This window comes from Dipteris shenzhenensis, chromosome 32 (assembly GCF_047967505.1).
Source record: "Dipteris shenzhenensis isolate YYH24624 ecotype China chromosome 32, Dip_SZ_1.0, whole genome shotgun sequence".
NCBI classification, from domain to species: domain Eukaryota; kingdom Viridiplantae; phylum Streptophyta; class Polypodiopsida; order Gleicheniales; family Dipteridaceae; genus Dipteris; species Dipteris shenzhenensis.
Window position 1 is genome coordinate 40,656,428 of NC_141627.1, and position 18,623 is coordinate 40,675,050.

The 18,623-nt window shown below is 45.4% G+C and overlaps 1 protein-coding gene across 1 annotated transcript in view; it reads right to left on the reverse strand.

The window, feature by feature from the left end:
* The window catches only part of LOC147880755 (radial spoke protein 14-like), an 88,462-nt gene that overhangs the window by 6,507 nt on the left and 63,332 nt on the right, over positions 1 to 18,623 (reverse strand). The window contains exon 7 of the mRNA XM_087371206.1: positions 14,603 to 14,849. Within this exon, the coding sequence (XP_087227332.1) occupies positions 14,603 to 14,849 (247 nt within the window). The remainder of the gene's footprint in view (positions 1 to 14,602; positions 14,850 to 18,623) is intronic.

Consider the following 18,623-nt stretch of genomic DNA (forward strand, 5'->3'; position numbering starts at 1 on the left):
ATATGGTACTATACAAATCATGATGAAGGTAGAGGAGGCACTGCAATTGGTATACTTTCACACTACAATGATTGTATCATCAACTGTCTACAAGACCTAAAGCACAGATGGCTGGCTCTAGAATGCAAGATGAAAAGATTCTCTATAGTGTTCGTATATGCCCCAACAGGATCAATGGATAGAAGAGCCACGAGGGACTCAATGATGAATTTGGGGAGTGACTGTGTCATCTTAGGGGATTTTAATATGGTGGAGAACTCTAAAGACAGATGGATGCAAAAGGGATCAGTAATTAGGGGTCCTGAACTACAAATCTGGGAAGATCTCAAGGAAAACTTGCAAGTTGTTGACATTGGGACACCCAGCATATACACATGGTGCAATAGACAGATAGGCAATCTAAGGAGAAAAACCAGACTGGACAGAGTGTCCATTGCCCAATCTCTGATTGATCACGCTTTAGAAGTCAAACAATTAACCTCCTCCTCTCTCACTTTGTCAGATGACAAGCCAGTTTTAGCTTGTATTGATCCTAGATGGAAGGACTTTCCTCTTCTCTCAACCATAGGCAACCTAGAACCCTGCACAACCAAGGGAAGCCAGCTTTGGAAAACACTATGATGGGCCTTTGAGCAGATCAAAAGTCACATTATCCTCTCTGGAAAAGGGAGCTTCATGGCAATAGATTCAATTTGGGTGTCTGTCTTCTTCACCAAACAACAGTTAAGTGATGAGGACTTCAAAAAAGCATGGCATCTTTCAAAGAAGGAGTTATCATGTTGGGGAGATGTGTGGACAGTGGGACAAAACCAACATCAAGTGGAAGACATGGCTTGAGATAAGAAGGGAATTCAGACTCAGTAATGCAGACGAAGAGTTGATTATGAGCAGAATACAGTTGTGGGAGGTAAACATCACCTCGAACGGGGACAGGGTCCTAAACTTCTCTAGAGAGTTTGGCTGGGTAGGCAGTCCATCCCTCTTACCTATCCCCACTCCCCCCCAGAGCAAGAAAGTTCTAGAAAGTTGTTTAGTTAAGGATAGGGGAACCAATAAACTCGAGGTCTATCCTACTGGGAGATGTACTCAAACTTCCTTATGCTACATATATCAAGGCACATGCATTATGGTTTATTTGGATTTCCAGAAATGCTTATCAATTCAATGAAGAGGTCATGCATGCTGATCAGATCTTTTTTAATTGGTATGAAATATATTTTCCTACTAGCTGAACACTACTTGCTGTGGTCCAGGCCAAATTCTTGTTGGACCAAGAGTTCCATAACTATAATGATCAGGTTTCACAACTGCAAGTAGAACTTGAAGACTACATTAGGGATGCAAGGAGGTGTACCAATTCCGAGGTTGACCTGCAAGCACAACTCCTACCATCTCTGTTCCCTGTTAAAGAAGAACCCCCAATTTAAAGAGCCTCCTCTAGCACAATGTTCCTTTGTCACATTATTCCTCTGTTACCAGGTCAACAGCAACAAATTTTTTTTTTCTACTTTGACAAGGAGAAATCCTGGTCTCACGATAAGAGATGCAAGCAACCTTTCCTATCAACAAATGGAGCAGCGCCTGATATCAAATCACTACTGATCAGACCAGTGAATCTAAGAACGCATGATGAAAGTCTATGGCTGATCATCTTGCATAAACTCCAGCATCGTTGTCCCTTTGTAAGCTAGAATATGTGTGTAAATATTGAGAATATTTAGTCCGCCATGCATCCTCAATGAGGAGAGGTGCTCTAAGGAAAGTAAAATCAAGCATTATGACCATGCTGCGACTACAGAAAGCCTCTAGGATAGTAGATATGAATAAAGAGATATCTTGCCTGTCAAAGGCAAAAAGAACTATATATATGCAACCAGGATCAAATGGACTATGCGGAATCAGACATGCAATGGCCAAGTGGCTAACGTCCAATATTCCAACTTCTTTTTCAGCTTGGTGAGGATCAATTTTGTTTGCCAATCTGCTTTATGACGATGAGTATACTGTCCACCCCAAAGGATAACCAAAGATGATGTACAAGGTGCGTAGATGAAACACTCTCCTCATGCCATAGAACATTATGTTATTCTTTTGAAAGCTTAGATTTTGAAAGCTCACCCAGAGATCAGCTACCACACCATATAATGATAAAGCACTCATGAGCGGGAAAGATCCCTCTCTGTGTTCTTGGAAGTGAAGAAAGAGGGATCAGCATATGCTTGAGTTGTCATCAACTTCCCTTCATGTATCTCTAATCCATGCAAGTACCTATAGCAACAAGATGATCCATGTAAAGAAGCATGGGATGGGTGGCTATGGCATAAAACAATGTACTGAGAGGGCACTTTGGCGTATTGAATGACGGAGAGTCCAATCGTCAGTTAAATATCAAGCGAGAATGCCAACAACTTACTATCATCATACATCCAATAAATGATGTGCTGTATCTTTTTCCCAAACCCCCGTAATTGCATAGTCTACAAGATGAAATCCCATGTGTCAAAAGCTTTGACAGTATCCACTCGTAATAAGAGAACATATCGTTGAGTGTATACACTTTGCTTATTCTATCCCAACATAAGTGTCAGCAATATTATCTGTAATATGTCTGCAGGGGATAACCCTTACTAGGCAGGATTTAGTCCATCATGCAAGTACCTTATGATGCAATTTACCACCATATTAGCAACAAGCTTGTAGATGATATGCATAACTGTAATGGACCTCCATTTGGCAAAGGATTCACACAAGTTTTTCTTAGGGAATAATTTGACCTACCCTTTTTTCCAACTAGTTGGTATTTCCCGAGTTTCCCAAGCATGATTGATCATATGAAGCAATGTAGATGAAAGGGCATCCGATTACTCAAGGAAAAACTCTAAATGAGACCATCCTAGCTTGGAGATTTCCATTTGCCACATGACCTTATTGCATCTCTCAACTCTCTCTTTGGAAGGTGCCTCAATTGTGTTTCTAAGTGGATGATGGGTGGATGATCAGGGCTGTATTCTTTCTTTTCCTTAGGCCAAGAGACAATATTGTTTGGGTTTGCATCACAAGCCTATTTGGTGCATTCTCTCTACTATGATACAAATTTTTCAGCCTGTACGTTGCCTGTTTACTACTCTCCCTCTATTAGATTGGAACTTTGATTGAGCAATTCAGGGTTACTCCTCTTTTTCATTTGTTGATCTTATCATCTATTACTTCCACAGCCATGGATCCAAGAGTATGGGAATCACTTTTGGCATCTTAACAAGTCTCTCACTTGGTGGAAGGTTTGTCTTCGGCGCATTTGGGGTAGTAAGCTTCCTCTTAAGCAACGGGTTTTCTTGTGGGGCTGTTTGGTAGAGGCACTACCAGTGGGATCTTTGATGTTGCCCGGCATATAGCTTCTTCGGCATGCCTTACTTGTTCACATCTGAGGGATATTGTGCTGCATCTTCTTTGGACCTGTCCCATTGCTCGCGATTTTCTCCCTAGGCTAAGTATTGGTCTTAATGCTCGTTTTTCCAGGGTAGGCAGTTTGGCAAATATGCCTCTATGCTTGACTATGCTCAATTATTTAGCTGGTGCCACTATTGGGCTCTCGGGTACTTATATGGTGCTCGTAACCATTCGACTGTACGAGTACTCTTTGGTGGATGTTTATCGTTTCTTCCATTCCAACTTGCATCAGTCTCTCTAGGACGTGCATTCGTTTGGAGACCTTCCTCTAGCCCCAATTAGAAGTGTTTTACTACTGCTTTTTCAGTAGTGGTTGTTTCACTTTTGGACAACTACGAATGTACATTCTTCTGAATGGAATACTGCTTCTTACCACACAAAAAGTTATATGTGTGTCTGTGCCCGTGCACGTGCGCATGTGTGTGTACACACACACGCACATGCAATGAAGGGAGGGGCACATGTATGCATGCAAACTCATGGTTGCATATATAATAGGCGATCTGATGCATACATCCACTCATGTTATCTGTGTATGTGCACGCACGTGCATGCAAGTGCATGCAAACATGCGCGCGCTGGCAACCGTGTGCGCATGCATGCATTTTCCCATACGCATGTGCTTGTGGGTGCATGCATCTATGGATTTTGCTTACGTTGAGTGCATAGGTGTGTTCATGTGATGCATGCCTACGAGTGGTCAATAAGGATCCATCTATTGGCAGCAAGCCTCATTGGGAAGCAATTATGCTCCAAAGTTTTGGAGAGGTTCGAAAATCTCAAAGGGGGATTGGTTCATGTAAGGGTTCAGCTGTGATTGGTTAATCTAACATGGAGGCACAATTAGGTTTCCTGAATGATGTAAAAGCTTGGCTCTACCAGTGCATTGCGGTTCACATGCGGTGGCTACCTTACACGTGGAGTATGGATCAACCTGGCAACAATGGCTTCTATAAATATGATGGGCGGCATCAAGATACTTCTCTTTGTTCGTAGCTCTCTCTAATGAGAATCGTCTGTTGCAGAGTTTGTCACCATGCCTCCATGGCTGGTTTTTGGTCTATGGTAGTCGTCTTGTAGTGTTGCAGTGTTGCAGCTAAATGAAAGATTTTAGAGACTCACAAGTCTCACACGAAATGAAAAATGACTCACATAAAATGACGAGACTTAGTTGAGATTGTATAACACTTACAAAACATATAGCTTTGAATTATGAAATAACTAACGACCTCCACTGGGCTTGTTGTGGAGGTTTACAAGCTCAAATGGATGGCCACACAGGCACACAAGTCTATGGACTAGGGAGGCACCACACAGTTGTAATCTCTCCACAACACCAAGATAGAGAGCTGCTACACAAGTAGCTCGATACAAAGATTCTAGCAAAGGCCACTCAGGCCGAGAGCGATGCTAGGTAGATAGCGACACACGCCTCAGATACCAGATGCTTCTACACAAGAAGCTCGAAGACCTCGGACTGCTCACAGTAGATATAGGGAGCGGGAGCAAGGCTCCTCCTCCAAACTGACTTCAGAGGTCGGTAAGTACTAGGAGCTGTCCAATCATTCCTCAGCTTTAGAGGCAGCATATGTGGATCTCATGACTCCTAGAGATCACCAAGAGGCAGTCTGTCCGACTCTCATGGAGCTGAGAAGGATCACGAAGTGTAGAAGAAGGAAAATGACCGCCTAGAAGCGTGGAAGAGAAACCTCATGTTCACAACGTTGCATGTCCATGCACCACGTGTCCTAAACTACACTTAACCCAAAGATCTCCCATAAGGGTGAATTCCTAACACTAAAGATCTGAGTGGGGGACCAGCGTCTAAGTTTTTCGAGTCAATTTGTAAAAAAGCCCCGTAGGGATGAGCCAAAATCAATAGTTTGTGTCTATCTTCCGAGTCTTTATAATAGAGTTTTGTTTTAGTCGCAATTCTTCTCTGGTGCATGAGTCTCGAATTAAAAGTGCCATAAAACGTTCAAATTACTGCAGTCTGCATAGTTCTGGATCAAGTATTTGGCTTGGCAATTCACTTTGGGTATTCTGAGAGTAAACATAGCTGCATGCTCTTAATTGGCAATTCGCTTTAGAGTAAACATAGCTGCATGCTCTTAATTCTAACAATTGGTATCAGAGCCACAGGTCATGTGAGTCTTGAGCGGAGGTTTTGAGAGTCTATGAGGTACTAGGGAGTCTAGAGCACTCGAATTCTTTTTTTTTTTGCAAAAAGAGACTTCTATTAAGTATTAAAGAAAAACCATTAGGGCAAGCTCCATACGGGATACATCATGCAATGCACGAAAAGCTCAAGAGCCAAAAAGAAAGGATTAAGGCTGATAGTGCCATCTCAATCCGGTAGAAACCTCCGAGAAAAAGGGAGAACCCCTCCAAACTTGAAGAAATATAGTCCTTCTAGAAGAGGCTGCCCGTGAAGGGCCCTGCATGCTAGCCCATATGGCTATCAAAGTGTGAACCATGTCAGTCCAAATACCCGTGAATACCTATGATGGGTGTATCTGGGTGCCATCCAAGGCCTCAGTACATCTGGCTCTCCAAATGTGCCAAGAGGAAATGCTAGCCAAAATCTCCCAAGAGGTGACCACTGAAGCATGAGAAGCTCTGAAGGGAGTAAGTGGTACATCCTGAAGAGAGCAGGGCTCTATCACCTGCCGGTGGACCGAGAGTGCCCAAGAAGAAGGCTCACCCTCATAAAACACCTGGGGCCCGGTAAGGGATAACCATGCGACCGAGCCCCAAGTCATGAAGAAAGGGGAAGTGTGAAAGATGCTAAGTATCCGAGCAACCCCTTTCCAAACAGTCCTCGCCTGACTGTAGTCCCAAAGGCAATATCGCACTCCTCTGCAGAATGACATCGGGAACAAGTGGGATCAGCCCCAAATCGTGATCTCCACAAGTTCACTGCAATCCCTCCATGAATAGAAAGCCAAAAGAAAAGAGTGATCTTCCTATTTCTTAGGGATTTCCAGAGCCTCCTCCAGAAATTTCTACGTAAATCTGCGGTGATGAAGAAGCTTTCCCAATGGGGGGCTCTGGAGGGAGTCCAACCCCTACTGTTCAGCTGAAATCTCCAGGCATTACCAACCGTGAAACGAAAGAAGGGAATCCCCCTCTCTCTGTGCCCATGATCTATCCACTCCCACTCTCCTGGGTCCCACTGCAAGCACCTGATAGGTGCACCTCCATATAACCACAACCTCCAGGATCCCAAGGCCAAGAGCAGAGGGTCGGGGTCTAAGTACCACTGCAAGCCCGCTCCATGATCCACAAACCCAGCAATCCTGACACGCTGAAAGGCAACCTCAAGAAGAATGCCATCCTTGGATATAGAGGGTAAACCTCCATCCCCAACGTCAAAGACCAGTGCGTCTTCCCCGAGACCTCGGAGAGCGATCACCTGTAAAGGAACTGATGTCCTTGAAAAAGCCCCCATCCAAGTGGTGGAAGTAATAGGCAACTCAACTCTCCATTCCACCAGGATGGCTGCACCTATCTGCTGAATCTTGCGTGCTACCCCTCTCAGGTGACTCACGGACTGTAGTCTCTGATCCTCAAGTAGCCTGATAAAAGCTTTCCAAGTGCCTACTGTGTAGGTGGGGCCTCTCTCCCATTTAGACCACTGCATGTAATGGGAAATGCCCAGTGATCTGGCATGCTCATCAAGAATACCATCATTCCAAATGATCGGCTGCCTATCAATCTCTTCGACGGTAGAAGGTGGAATCCTTCGAAGAGTGTTCCTGAAGCTCCCCCAAGCTTTCAGGATGGCAGTCATGAGAGGAGAGGCAGGAGATCTGAGAGGGGTGGAAGTGAAAATCCTGCGAGGGCTGTCCACCCAATCATCTCCCAAGGTTGGTGTGCAAGCCTGAATGCGTCCAAAAAAGAAATCCTTCCAAGGTTCCTCCCCAGGCATGAGTCCCCTCACCACCACCTTACAAAGCAATGCCCTGCACTGCAAGTCCGGGTCAATGACATTAAGGTCCCCTTCACATGTAGGGAGAATAATGGTCTCCAGGCCACCCTTGCTGCAACATCTGTTGTGCCATCAAGTCCACTCCATAAAAAATTCCTGACTGGTCTGATGAACTGAGTGATGCAATCCCTAGACCGGCACCAGCAAGAACACACAAACCAGGAGGTGGCCAAGAGAACCTGGTTCACTACCACAACTCTAGATGCAAGGTCGAGTTTGGCAGAGCTCCAGAAAAGGAGCTTTTTCCTTATACTTTCTAGTACTGGGGCAAACTGCTGTGCTGGAGAGATGTCCAATCCTACATGGCATCCCAAATACCTGATAGGAACACCCCTCTGAATCCAGGAAAAGCCAATGTCAACTCCCCAGCCTGGAGTGTCCTCATCACTGATCCAAAAGCCAAAGGATTTATGCTAGTTAATGTGTGCCCCTGCAGCTGAGCAAAAAATATCCAAGGCTGTCCGGAAAGAATCAAGTGACTGCGAAGAGGTCTCAATAAAAATAGCAGTGTCATCAGCCAACTCACAGTCAAGAAGCTCTCCTGTCTCAAGGGCAATCTCAGCCCAAAAAGCTCAGCCTGAGATCTAAGGAAGATACTCATAGCTTCTGCCACAAAAAGAAAGAGGAAGGGGGCTAAAGGGCATCCCTGATGAACTGATCTGGAAATCTGAAACCTGTCACCCCTTACTCCTCCAATCAAAACGTGGTTGTAGGCTGATCTGTAAAGGGAGGCCACCCCTCTAATCCACGCATCTAGAAATCCAAACCATAGAAGAGTGCCCTCAAGAAAACCCCAATCTACTCTGTCATAGGCTTTCTAGAAGTCCAGGAGTAGAACTGCTAGCCTCTACCCACTCTGCATAGCCCACTCTGTGCTTCCCAAAAGGAAAAGATATTATCAAAAGTGCTCCTGCCATGCACAAAGCCGTCTGAGTATCATGGATGAGGTCTGGAAGAAGGGGCTGTAATCGGATGCTGATCGCCTCAGCAAGGATTTTGTAAAGAGTGCCCAGAAGAGTGATGGGTCTCCAATGGGATACAAAATTCATGTTGCCACCTTTCGGGATAAGGTGAATGAGTCCCTCGGTCAGTGAGTCAGGCATCTCACCCGAGTCCCAAATGCCCTACAGGGCTGAAGTAATAAGATCACCTATCATATCCCAAAAGGCTATAAAACAAGTAGTAAGACCATCGGAACCAGGGCATTTGCCCTTATGAAGCACAGAGAGAGCAGTCTTGAATTCTGTGTTGGTAAAGCGTGCATCAAGTGAGCATAACATCTCTGGGGTGACCAACATAGGTAAACTCTGCCAAACTTCATCTCTCGCCACCTCTGTGGCCTGTGAGTTCGGATCTACGGAAAGTAGGGAGGCATAGAAAGCTGTCGCTAAGTGCATGACGGTCTCCGGATGGGACTGCAAAAACGTTGTCAGAGTCAATAAGCTGCCTGACACTCTCTCTACTATGTTTGGGACCAAGTGTAGAGAAAAATTGTTTATTGACTCTCCCTCCACATCTGTATCCAAAAGGACTCCCGTGCATGGAAGGCATACTCTGCTCTCTGATCAAGCAAGGTCTACAAGTGAGCCCTTGCCGCAGCAAGGCGCTCCTGTATCCAAGCATCTGATGGTCGTTTTTGCTCCTCCCTCTGTAAGGCTGCCAACTGCCGGCGGATACCAATCTCTTGCCTGAATACCTCACCTTGCCGAGCACTAGCAACGGAGTGATAAAAGTCGCTGATACTCGCAAGCGCTGTAGCCACATGTGAAGGACCGGCCACCCCCCCTGCATATGAGAAACCCAGATCTCCAACACTGCCTCTGTGAGAGTCTCATCCGTGTATAAGGCGTCGGGGATCCTGATGCTGTGAGACCGTCCTTTCAGATGAGGCTCTGCTCAGATGAGGCTCTGAGATGGACAAAATTACTGGAAAATGGTATGAAGTGCAAACTGTCCCCCCTCTATCAAGAGCCCAGTCACCCACATAGAATCTGTCAATCCGAGCATGGATAGGCATCTGCACCCTATGGTTCGACCAGGAAAACAAAAGTGACTGAGACTGAATAAGAAATGCATCATCTGACCAAACATCTCTGCCACTGAACCTGAACAAGAAGACATCCCAGGCTGCTCTCTCAAGGGAGTGGATACCACCTTCTCTGCCCCCTTTCTTATCAGAAGGTGCCTCAACCATGTTGAAGTCACCTCCAATAATCCACGAATCCGCAATGCCAGTCCACGAGAGCAACTCTTTCCAAAACAAAACACGGTCCCCTCTGTTGTTCGGAGCATAGAGGTTGAGGAAACCAACCTTACGTCCGTCAATCAGAAGTAAAACCCATTGGGCCCTGGAGAAGGTTATGGTTCCGTGTCCAATGACCAGAGGCAGAATAGAATCTGAAACTGAAATGCATGTACCTCCTCTGGTTCCCAAGGCAGGAAGCCAAAAAGTCCGGCCTAAGAGCAGCTTACCTGACTTGGAGCAATCTCTGACATCCAGTTTGTGTTCCTGAAGAAAAAGAATGTCTAGGGAACCACCTGAAACACCTGGATGGAGTTGATTCCTAATCAGCTGTCTGCGACGGCGATGAGGGATGCCGTCCAATCCCTGTATATTCCAACTGGCTATCCTCATCGGCGGGAGGAAGTGGGTTGGAATACCTTACCCGACCTGGTGGCGGAAGAAGAAACCTCTACTGGAGCAGACCTTCTATCATACACACGAGATCCAAGGGGAGGAAAGTCCACAGGTGAGAGAGAGAAGAATCTCTCAAGAGGGATGCTGATAACTAGCTCTCCAAAAGTAGAGGGTACAAAATCATCATCTGGGAGGCTAGAGAGGTCCTCCAAAGCGAAAAATGAGTTCCGCTGAGCCAGTCCTGGGGAGGGGGTACAAAGGATTCCTACCGAAGCAGGAAGAGAAGGCAAGACCCCCTTCCCTCTGTCCAAAGAGGGAGGCACCTATACTGGATCCTGATCAAAAAGTGGTGCGGTTGGCACCTGGGCTGCTAAGGAAGGTACAGCCTGATCCAAGGGTGGAGTTGAACAAGGCTCCTGAACACTAGTCTCCTCCCGAGGCTCCAAGGGGGTAGCCTCCGAAGCGGTGGATGAGTGATCTAAAGTAGAGGGCCTAACCACGATCGGAACCCACCATGGGCCAGAGGTGGTGCGGGGTGCCGAAGGGACTCGAGTAGCCCTAGGAGGTGGGGGAGCCCGTGTCTGTGGAGCGGTAGGTCCTGCTCTTGCTCTCTGTCGTAAGCTAGTACGAGCTGGTTGCTTTCTTGGCCTCTTTTTCTTCTTTGGGCAATCTCTGGTGAAGTGCCCCGAGGATCTGCAAATCCTGCACTGGTCCTGTCGACCTGCAACCTCAAATCTCTGGCGGAAGAAAGACCCATCGGGTCGCTGTAGCATGATGTGGTCATCTGAAATATTGGGGTCCTTGGACAATGACCCTAACCTTCCATCCTGACCGCCTCAGTAGCCGAAGAGGGCTCGCCAGGGAGAGGGGGATCTCTGCTACCACACCAAACCTCTCGCCAATAACTGAAAGAAGCCGGTGATAAACTGAGGGAAGACCAGGGAACCTGATGAAAACAGGAACTCCCTGCTTGTCCTCTTCAACTGGGTCAAATCCCCGTTGAAAAGGAAACAAAAAAATCCTCCTGTAGCCTAGAAGTAGAAACCCGGCCTGTAGCAGGTCTCTCGTGACGTCCGGGGAATCTAGGCACACCTGAAAGAAACCCCGTCCCAACAAACGAACATCCTTGAGGTGGGGGGCGAGGTCCTGAGGAAGCGCCGCTAGCATCCAATCTCTAGCTTGTAACCTGGAGGGGTGTGAGCCATGAATGCGTGCGAAGAGAGTCGTGGAACACTCATGCTCCAAATCCTTTTGCAACTGCTGCAGCTCGTCTTTTGAAAAAGTGACAGTTCTCGCGGCCGGTGTGAGCGGAGACGGATTGACTGAATGGGAACCCATTCGTCAATCGAGGTGTGTTGGCCGATTCAAACACAAAAAATAAAAACTCCGTCCGCTTTCCTGAAACCCAGGAGACCCCTATAAGAGAATAGGGGTACTCCAGATGAAGGAGTGGGTGAAGGAAGAAGGGAGAGAGAGAAGCAGCCAAAGAGGAGTCAGAAGGAGGGGGCAGCAAGGAGGAGGAGGGGAGAGGAGGGGAGGATAGAGGAGAGGAGGAGTGGAGGAGAGGGGGAGGAGAGGAGTAGAGGAGAGGGGAAGGAGAGAAGGAGAGGAGGAGAGGAAGAGAGGAGAGGGGAGGAGAGGGGGCCTGGAGCGGGGGGGGGGGGGGGGCGGGGGAGCAAGGAAGAGCAGGGGGGGGAGAGGAGGGGACGGGGGGGGACGTGCAGGCAGCAGCTAGGCTGCAGCGGGGGGGGAGCAGCAGCAGGCGCGGGGGGGGAGGCTGCAGCAGGTAGGAGGGAGGGGCAGCGCGCAGGGAGAGGGCAGCGCGGGGGAAAGGAGGAGGCAGCGAGGAGGGAAGGGAGGGGGCAGCGAGGAGGGAGCAGGAGGAGCAGCAGGAGGAGCGGGGGGAGGAGCAGCAGCAGGGAGGAGGAGCAGCAGGAGGGAAGGGAGGGGGCAGCGAGGAGGGGAGCAGGAGGAGCAGCAGGAGCAGCGGGGAGAGGCGGAGCAGCAGGAGGAGCAGGGAGAGGAGGGGAGCAGGAGGAGCGGGGAGCAGCAGCGAGTCGATATGTTCCTTCCACTAAAGGTATCCTCTACACTCCACACAACCAAAGAAGAGTACACTTTAGTGGCCACTGCTCAACTGTATATATGGAATCCCATTCTTTTCGAACATCTATTGTGGTAAGTAGATGCCTCTAGTTGTGAGAGAACTCGAGCTCCAGGAGCGGTGAATACCAATTTTCATCCCTATCTTCACCCTCGTTGTTGGCATTACATGCTTTAAATAGCTTTACGGATGCTGACCTTTGTGCCATGTGAGATTTGGCTGCTGCAAATAAGTGTCCCAACATAGGGTGGGCCTTCCATGTATGGAGGTAAAAATATAAATGTGTGTGTGTGTGTTGCCCACTCAGATTGTTCGTCATCTTGGATATCCCTTGGGATGGATGGTCACTTGCTGCCAGCAAACGGATTGGGTACTTGAAAAGCTTAAAAATAAATTGGAAGACCCTAGAATTTTGCCCTTTGAGGCATGTAACTAAATCTCAGTTAGTTATTTTGACACTTGGCATGTTGCTAAAGAAATGAGCTGAGAGCTTTTATGTAGATGGATTCACGTATGTTTTTCAAGCAAGCAGCCCATGAGCTGAACTTTGTACTCAGTTTTCATTGAATGAATAAAAACCTTCAGGGAATGACTTGCAGAGAGAGGGAGAGAGAGTGTGAGAGCTTGAAAAGAATAAGGCTATCCTGGAGTGACAAATTCTTTTGAGATTTCAAGCTCTCGTAGTGGCTAGCATGGTGGCAGAGGTACGGAAGGCCTAGTAAGAGTGGTCAGCTCCAAGTGGAGGGGGGGAGTATGGCGAAGTCGTGTATCCATGAGACAAAGTCTAGTGGGCCTAGTAGATAGTCCACTGTACCGCCATGTGGGAAGCAAGTGAGTCTTCCATAAGATGGCCACCTAGAAGGCCATTATAAACGATCAGGTCATGGATTGCCCCCAGCTCAAGTAGATGTCGTCCATACCCTGTCACCTGTGGGGCCTCTGCAAACTGCCTCTATATCCTGAGCTCAGCTGCATCTAGCTCTGGGACTATGTGTGGATCTCTGTCAGAATCTGAGAAGTCAAGCAGGCCCACCTGTCTATTTCATGTCCGTGCATTAAAATCCCCCAGTAGGAGGGTGTCTCCCTGTCTAGAAAACTCTGTGATGTCATCATGGATGCTCTCTTATGCATCTGTAGTAACCTCTCATGCATAGGATGATGTGTCACAGGGAAAGTAGCACACTGTAATGAACATAGGTTGAGCCTCTAGAAACTGAGCTCGAGTCCACATGCTGCATGCTCCTCCCATGTGTATCCAGTTATTGTGGGCAGCCCTTGCTCTGGGCTCTTATGCATTTTGGTGTAGAAGATCATATCTCTATCATTATATGTCTCCACGAAACCTCCTGGGTCAAACCATAATGTGCCATTACAATTCCATACTGCTATTTTCAGTTGGGTATGTACACACGTCCCATGAGCTTGACACCGTCATAATTCTCCCTCTCCTCTTCCTTATCCTCCTTATCTCTTTCTCGGATGATCACCCTACCATCCCTATATGCAGCCCATTTCCCTGCGCTGAACTTCAGCACTAGTGACTTTGTGGATGCCTCATTGCCCACCCTCCAGGCTGTCTCACAAGTGAGATTGACTCCCATGTTGGTGAACAGTATCTTCGCATTTGTCATTGGAGTGTCTCCCATCGGTAGGCCAAGATATTTAGCGCTTCTTCTGGTCCTCTTTTCCTCCTCAAGTGCTTCAGAGATAAATTCTTTTTTTTGAGCTGTTGTGCCCTTTTGGACCACATCTTTCCTTTGCTGATTTGTTGCTTAAGCTCAGCATGTGTGTCTTGCATTGTTTCCTGCATGGCAGTAATCTCCTTCCTGAGAGAGGCATTTTCTGTTTTCAGCTCCTCCATTGTTTTGCAATTTCCTTCCGGGATCGCTTTCATGTCCTTTATTTGCTGCATCCTTTTTGCCCCTTTCTATTCTCCATTCCTCCTGCATTTTCCCTCCATATTTTTTCACTTCAGCTAGTGTTTTATCTACATGTGCCTTCTCCGCAAGGAGAGAGAGAGAGAGAGAGCACTCTTATGAGGGAAACATACATGCAAAATAGCGACTTATTTGTCAAAGTGTTCAAAACAAGCCCTTGTCTTGTATAGAGCATCACAAGAAAGCTTACACGTTTTTACTTGAATGTTGTTATTTTTCGAACGTTCTACTATAGAAATAAGCTAGATTTGACTAATTAAAACAAGCTAACATTAATAAAGAAATTCTTTGTAATGAGACTCACTTTTCGGGTAGATATAACTTTATAGGCTCATTTATGAAAACAACAACATTATAACTTTTTGTGATAGACTTCAAAACCAAGTAATGAATATTTGAAAAATTTTTAAGAAGGATAATCCAACTACAAACACAGTATGAATTTCATGTTGAGCCTAATATATACTGTAGGAAATGGGTTGTACCTGAGAAGTCCAAGGAGCTGAATTGATGATGCCTTTAGATCATCATTTGCATTTTTTAAGAAATCCATTAACGTTGGTATTGCATTTTCACACAACAGCTTGGAGATGGCAATTTTGTCAGTACCTCCATTAAGACACCTTTGTAAAATCTTAAGGCCAAGTGTAGCACATTTCTCACAACTTATCTCCTTAGAAGTTTGCATGATAAAAGGCAATGTGTGCTCTTCATGAACCAACTCACGCCGTACTATTAATACAAAAAGTTAGATGTTAAGATTTACAGATATCTATCTTTTGTTTGTAGTGACTAATCTTCATAATTATTCTGTAAAATAAGTACATCAAGGAAATAAGTTCTTTAAACAAAGTAATACTTACAAAAAACTACAACTTTAAAGAACATAATTTTAAATTTAACCTATGTGGCCCATGTAAAGGCTAACGCTGGTAAAGATAATTGGAGAATTTACAATCTATTGCTCTGTAGGTCAGCACTACTACAACTATTGGCACACTATAAATTCAAATGAATTTGTTTCCATCGACAAAGATCTAAGCAATGGTACCTCATGAGCAATTATTGCAAAACATTCCCTCATATACTTGTGCTTTTGCCATAGCATCCTTGAGCACGTCTTCAGCACTACTACAAGATTCCCATCATCAAAATGTTCACCTTCAAGATATGATGCCATGTCATGTTGCTCGTCATCCTCAAGCTCTTCCCATGCTCCTGTTTCATGCTCGTTCACCTTGAGCCTCTTCACCAAAGCCTTCAAAAGATTCCAACTTTATTGAACTTCAAAGGGAAGTGTGTGCCACCTTTGTGCATATTTGTTGAGACCTTGACCCAAATGCATCCCTTTGTAGTAATTGCCACCACACAGATATGTTGTTGCTTGTACTCCTTCACGCGATCAATGAAATCCTCCTTATTTTGACAACCATCACCATAGAAGTACTTGTTTTTTCGTTGGAAACACCTTTCTTTGAGAATTTCTTGCTACTACAGCAGCTCCTCCCCGTCACCTCCCTCCCTCCTGCTGCCCCTCTCGCTGCCTCTCCTCCCCCCCGCTTCCCTCAGCTCCTCCCCGTCACCTCCCTCCCTCATGCTGCCCCTCTCACTGCCTCTCCTCCCTCCCCTTGCTGCCCTGCTTCCTTCTCCCTGACCTGCCTCCTCTCCTTGTTTCCTCACCTCATCCTTCTTGCCCCACTTCCCTTTCTTCCAATCCCAAGCAGCCTTTCCTACACCCTACAACCCTCCCTGCCACCTGCCTTGCTTCCTCTATCCCGCATCCCCCTTTCCCAAACCCCCACCTGCCTTTTCCTGATCTTCCCCCTTTCTCAACCCTCCGCCTTCCTTTCCTGCTCCCTGCATCCCATTTCCTGGCCCCGCCCTTCCTTTTACTGCATCTCGCCTCTCCTCTACCCCTCCCTCAGCCTCCTCCCCTCTCAAACTCCTATTGTTTGGGTTGGCTTTCCACCTTTGATTGACGACTGGATACCCATTCAGCCAATCCTCAACCACTTGCAGGGTTCTTTCCCGTGTGGATCTCCCTCCTCTCTGCTAGTCCAAGAGATCTTCTACACAAGAGGGAGAGTTGTTTCCGCCACTAGGTCGGGAAACCTCAGAGCTAGCAAAATGTGAAGGAGGCCTAAAAAGAAGGTAAATGGGCTGTCTCTAGATATGGCAAGGCATTGATAAAGGATTTCAAAGCTAAATCCACAGACTCTCAGTCTTCATTTGCTTTTTGTTTCCTTAGTTGTTTTGTCCTGGTGGAATCAGTTGTAATAGGAACTTCCAGTAATTACCTTATGTACTAACTGAACTAGGTGTAAGCAGAACTTCAGGCTGTTACCTCATGTCTTTTTAGACACAATAAAAAAACTTTTTAAAAAAAATTAAAAGGTGAGCAATTGCAAACCCCCTAGGATAGAGGAAAGAGACTATGGCCTCATTTGATAGAATAGATGCTGTGAAATTGTGTCCATGGTGTGAGTGTGGCATAGCGTGTGAGAGTTGTATTCACAGAACATGAGGTCTGTCAACCCTTGCAAAAACTATGATAAGTATATATCCTTATAAGCCATGTTCTATTTTGATATCTCCTCTCTTTCCCATTTCACCTATTGCACCATCTTAGCCAAGGATAGCACTCCCTTACACCCTCATATCCTCTTCGTATATTCATGCAACCTAGACTCATACTTAGATTGATTTGCTAATAGATCAAGTATAGTCATGGATTCTCATCACGCATATTATCTATATTGGGTGTGAAAATGCTATTAGCATGTTGTATTAAGTGTACGTTCATGATATCACATTTACTTTCATACCTAATACACCATTTTCCCATTCATAACTAACTTATGAGATTTATCATTGCAAAGATTAATTTTGTTCATGCACATATAATGTTTCCCTTCAATGAATCATCACATCTTTGATGAAGAACCGACATGAATATCATTGAACTTACGACTTTCATCATAGTGTAATTGATTGTTGAAACTCCTTTTGCCTAATGTGCAAACGTTGGTTTGCACCAAGTAAAACCCAAGATTATTTTTCTTTTTGTGGAAATACCACAAAAAATTAGGTTCTTTGAGAGTACTGAACATACTCACGCGACTCAAGAAGGAAGGCCTTCTTGATATTTGCATGTGGCCTCCTAGGTCTTCTTAAAATTTTTAAATTTCATTTGGTTTTCTAAGACGAACTGGTTATTAGTACCATTTCAATTACAAAAGGATGAAGGACCTCAATGCGGAAACATAATGGAGTTCAAAAGAATCCTCTCTGTGGAAACTATATCCAATGCCTTGAGAAGTTGTTAGATAGCTTGATCATTAAATCCATATACTAGTACTTGCATTCATGTTGGTTCCACAGTAAGTGGAACCCTTGGTCATTTGTAAAGAAATATGTAGATGCAACGAAAGTGTTGATGAACAAATCCTGTTAAATTTAAAATCGTGTTTTGAAATTGTCCATGCCTCATGAAATAAGGAAAATTCCAATCTATGCATGTGAAATAAATCTTTGAGGCAAACAAAGATATGTAGAAAGAAAAACTTGAAAGCTGAATATCCACACAAGAGTTGCTATAATTCCTTTTTTGCCCTCATGCACGATAGAATCCCTATTTCAAAATAGCATAGCCACACTAGTGTTTCTTAATACATTTTTCTTTTGTTCCCATGAAATACACTTCTATTAAGTATGATAGAAACAAGGCCGAAACACATTATGCAAAGTATGAGAATCCAATGGTAAAATACCACTCATAGAGTCAAAACTAGATAAGAACCAAGACTTTGGCTGAATATGCATCATCAAGCCTATGATGGTCTTAGAAAAGAAACGACGACCTCTCCACTCTCTTAGAAAAGCCATCCTCCTTAGAAGAACCCTGCATCCTAGACCGAATGGCCATGAGATTGTGTACAGTATCTACCCAAATCCAGGCCAAAGTATGAAATGCTAGGACTTGGGTGCCAAATAGCCTATGTACATCTAGATCTCCAAACATGCCAAGCATTGATGCTCACTAAATCTCCTAGCACGTGGCCACTGAAGCATATGCAAGCTAGTAGTGAGAAGAAGGGACCGCTGAAGTCTGATAAAATTGTGCACCCTAGGGCCACACCGAGATAGCCCAAGAGGAGTCATGACTTTCATAAAATTTGAGGCACATAAAAGGAGAGCCAGGCCATGGAACCCCAAGTAATGAAGATCCATTCTTTCCGTTGTGCATGACCAAGATCCATAGAATAAGCACAATAATGTGCATATTAGTTGAGAGAAAATTTCAAGGTAAACAAGGAATAAACAGCCTTTGAAATCCTAAGGCATGGACCTAAGGTTGATGAGCTATCAAGTCACATTCAGTTGGACCCACCTACCAAGTTGAGATAGAAATGCCTAATTAATTTGGAAAAAGATCTCTTTATGTTTAACATTTTTAGCAAATAACTTTAGTTTTCTAGACCTCCAAGGAATCTAAAGCAAGAATAC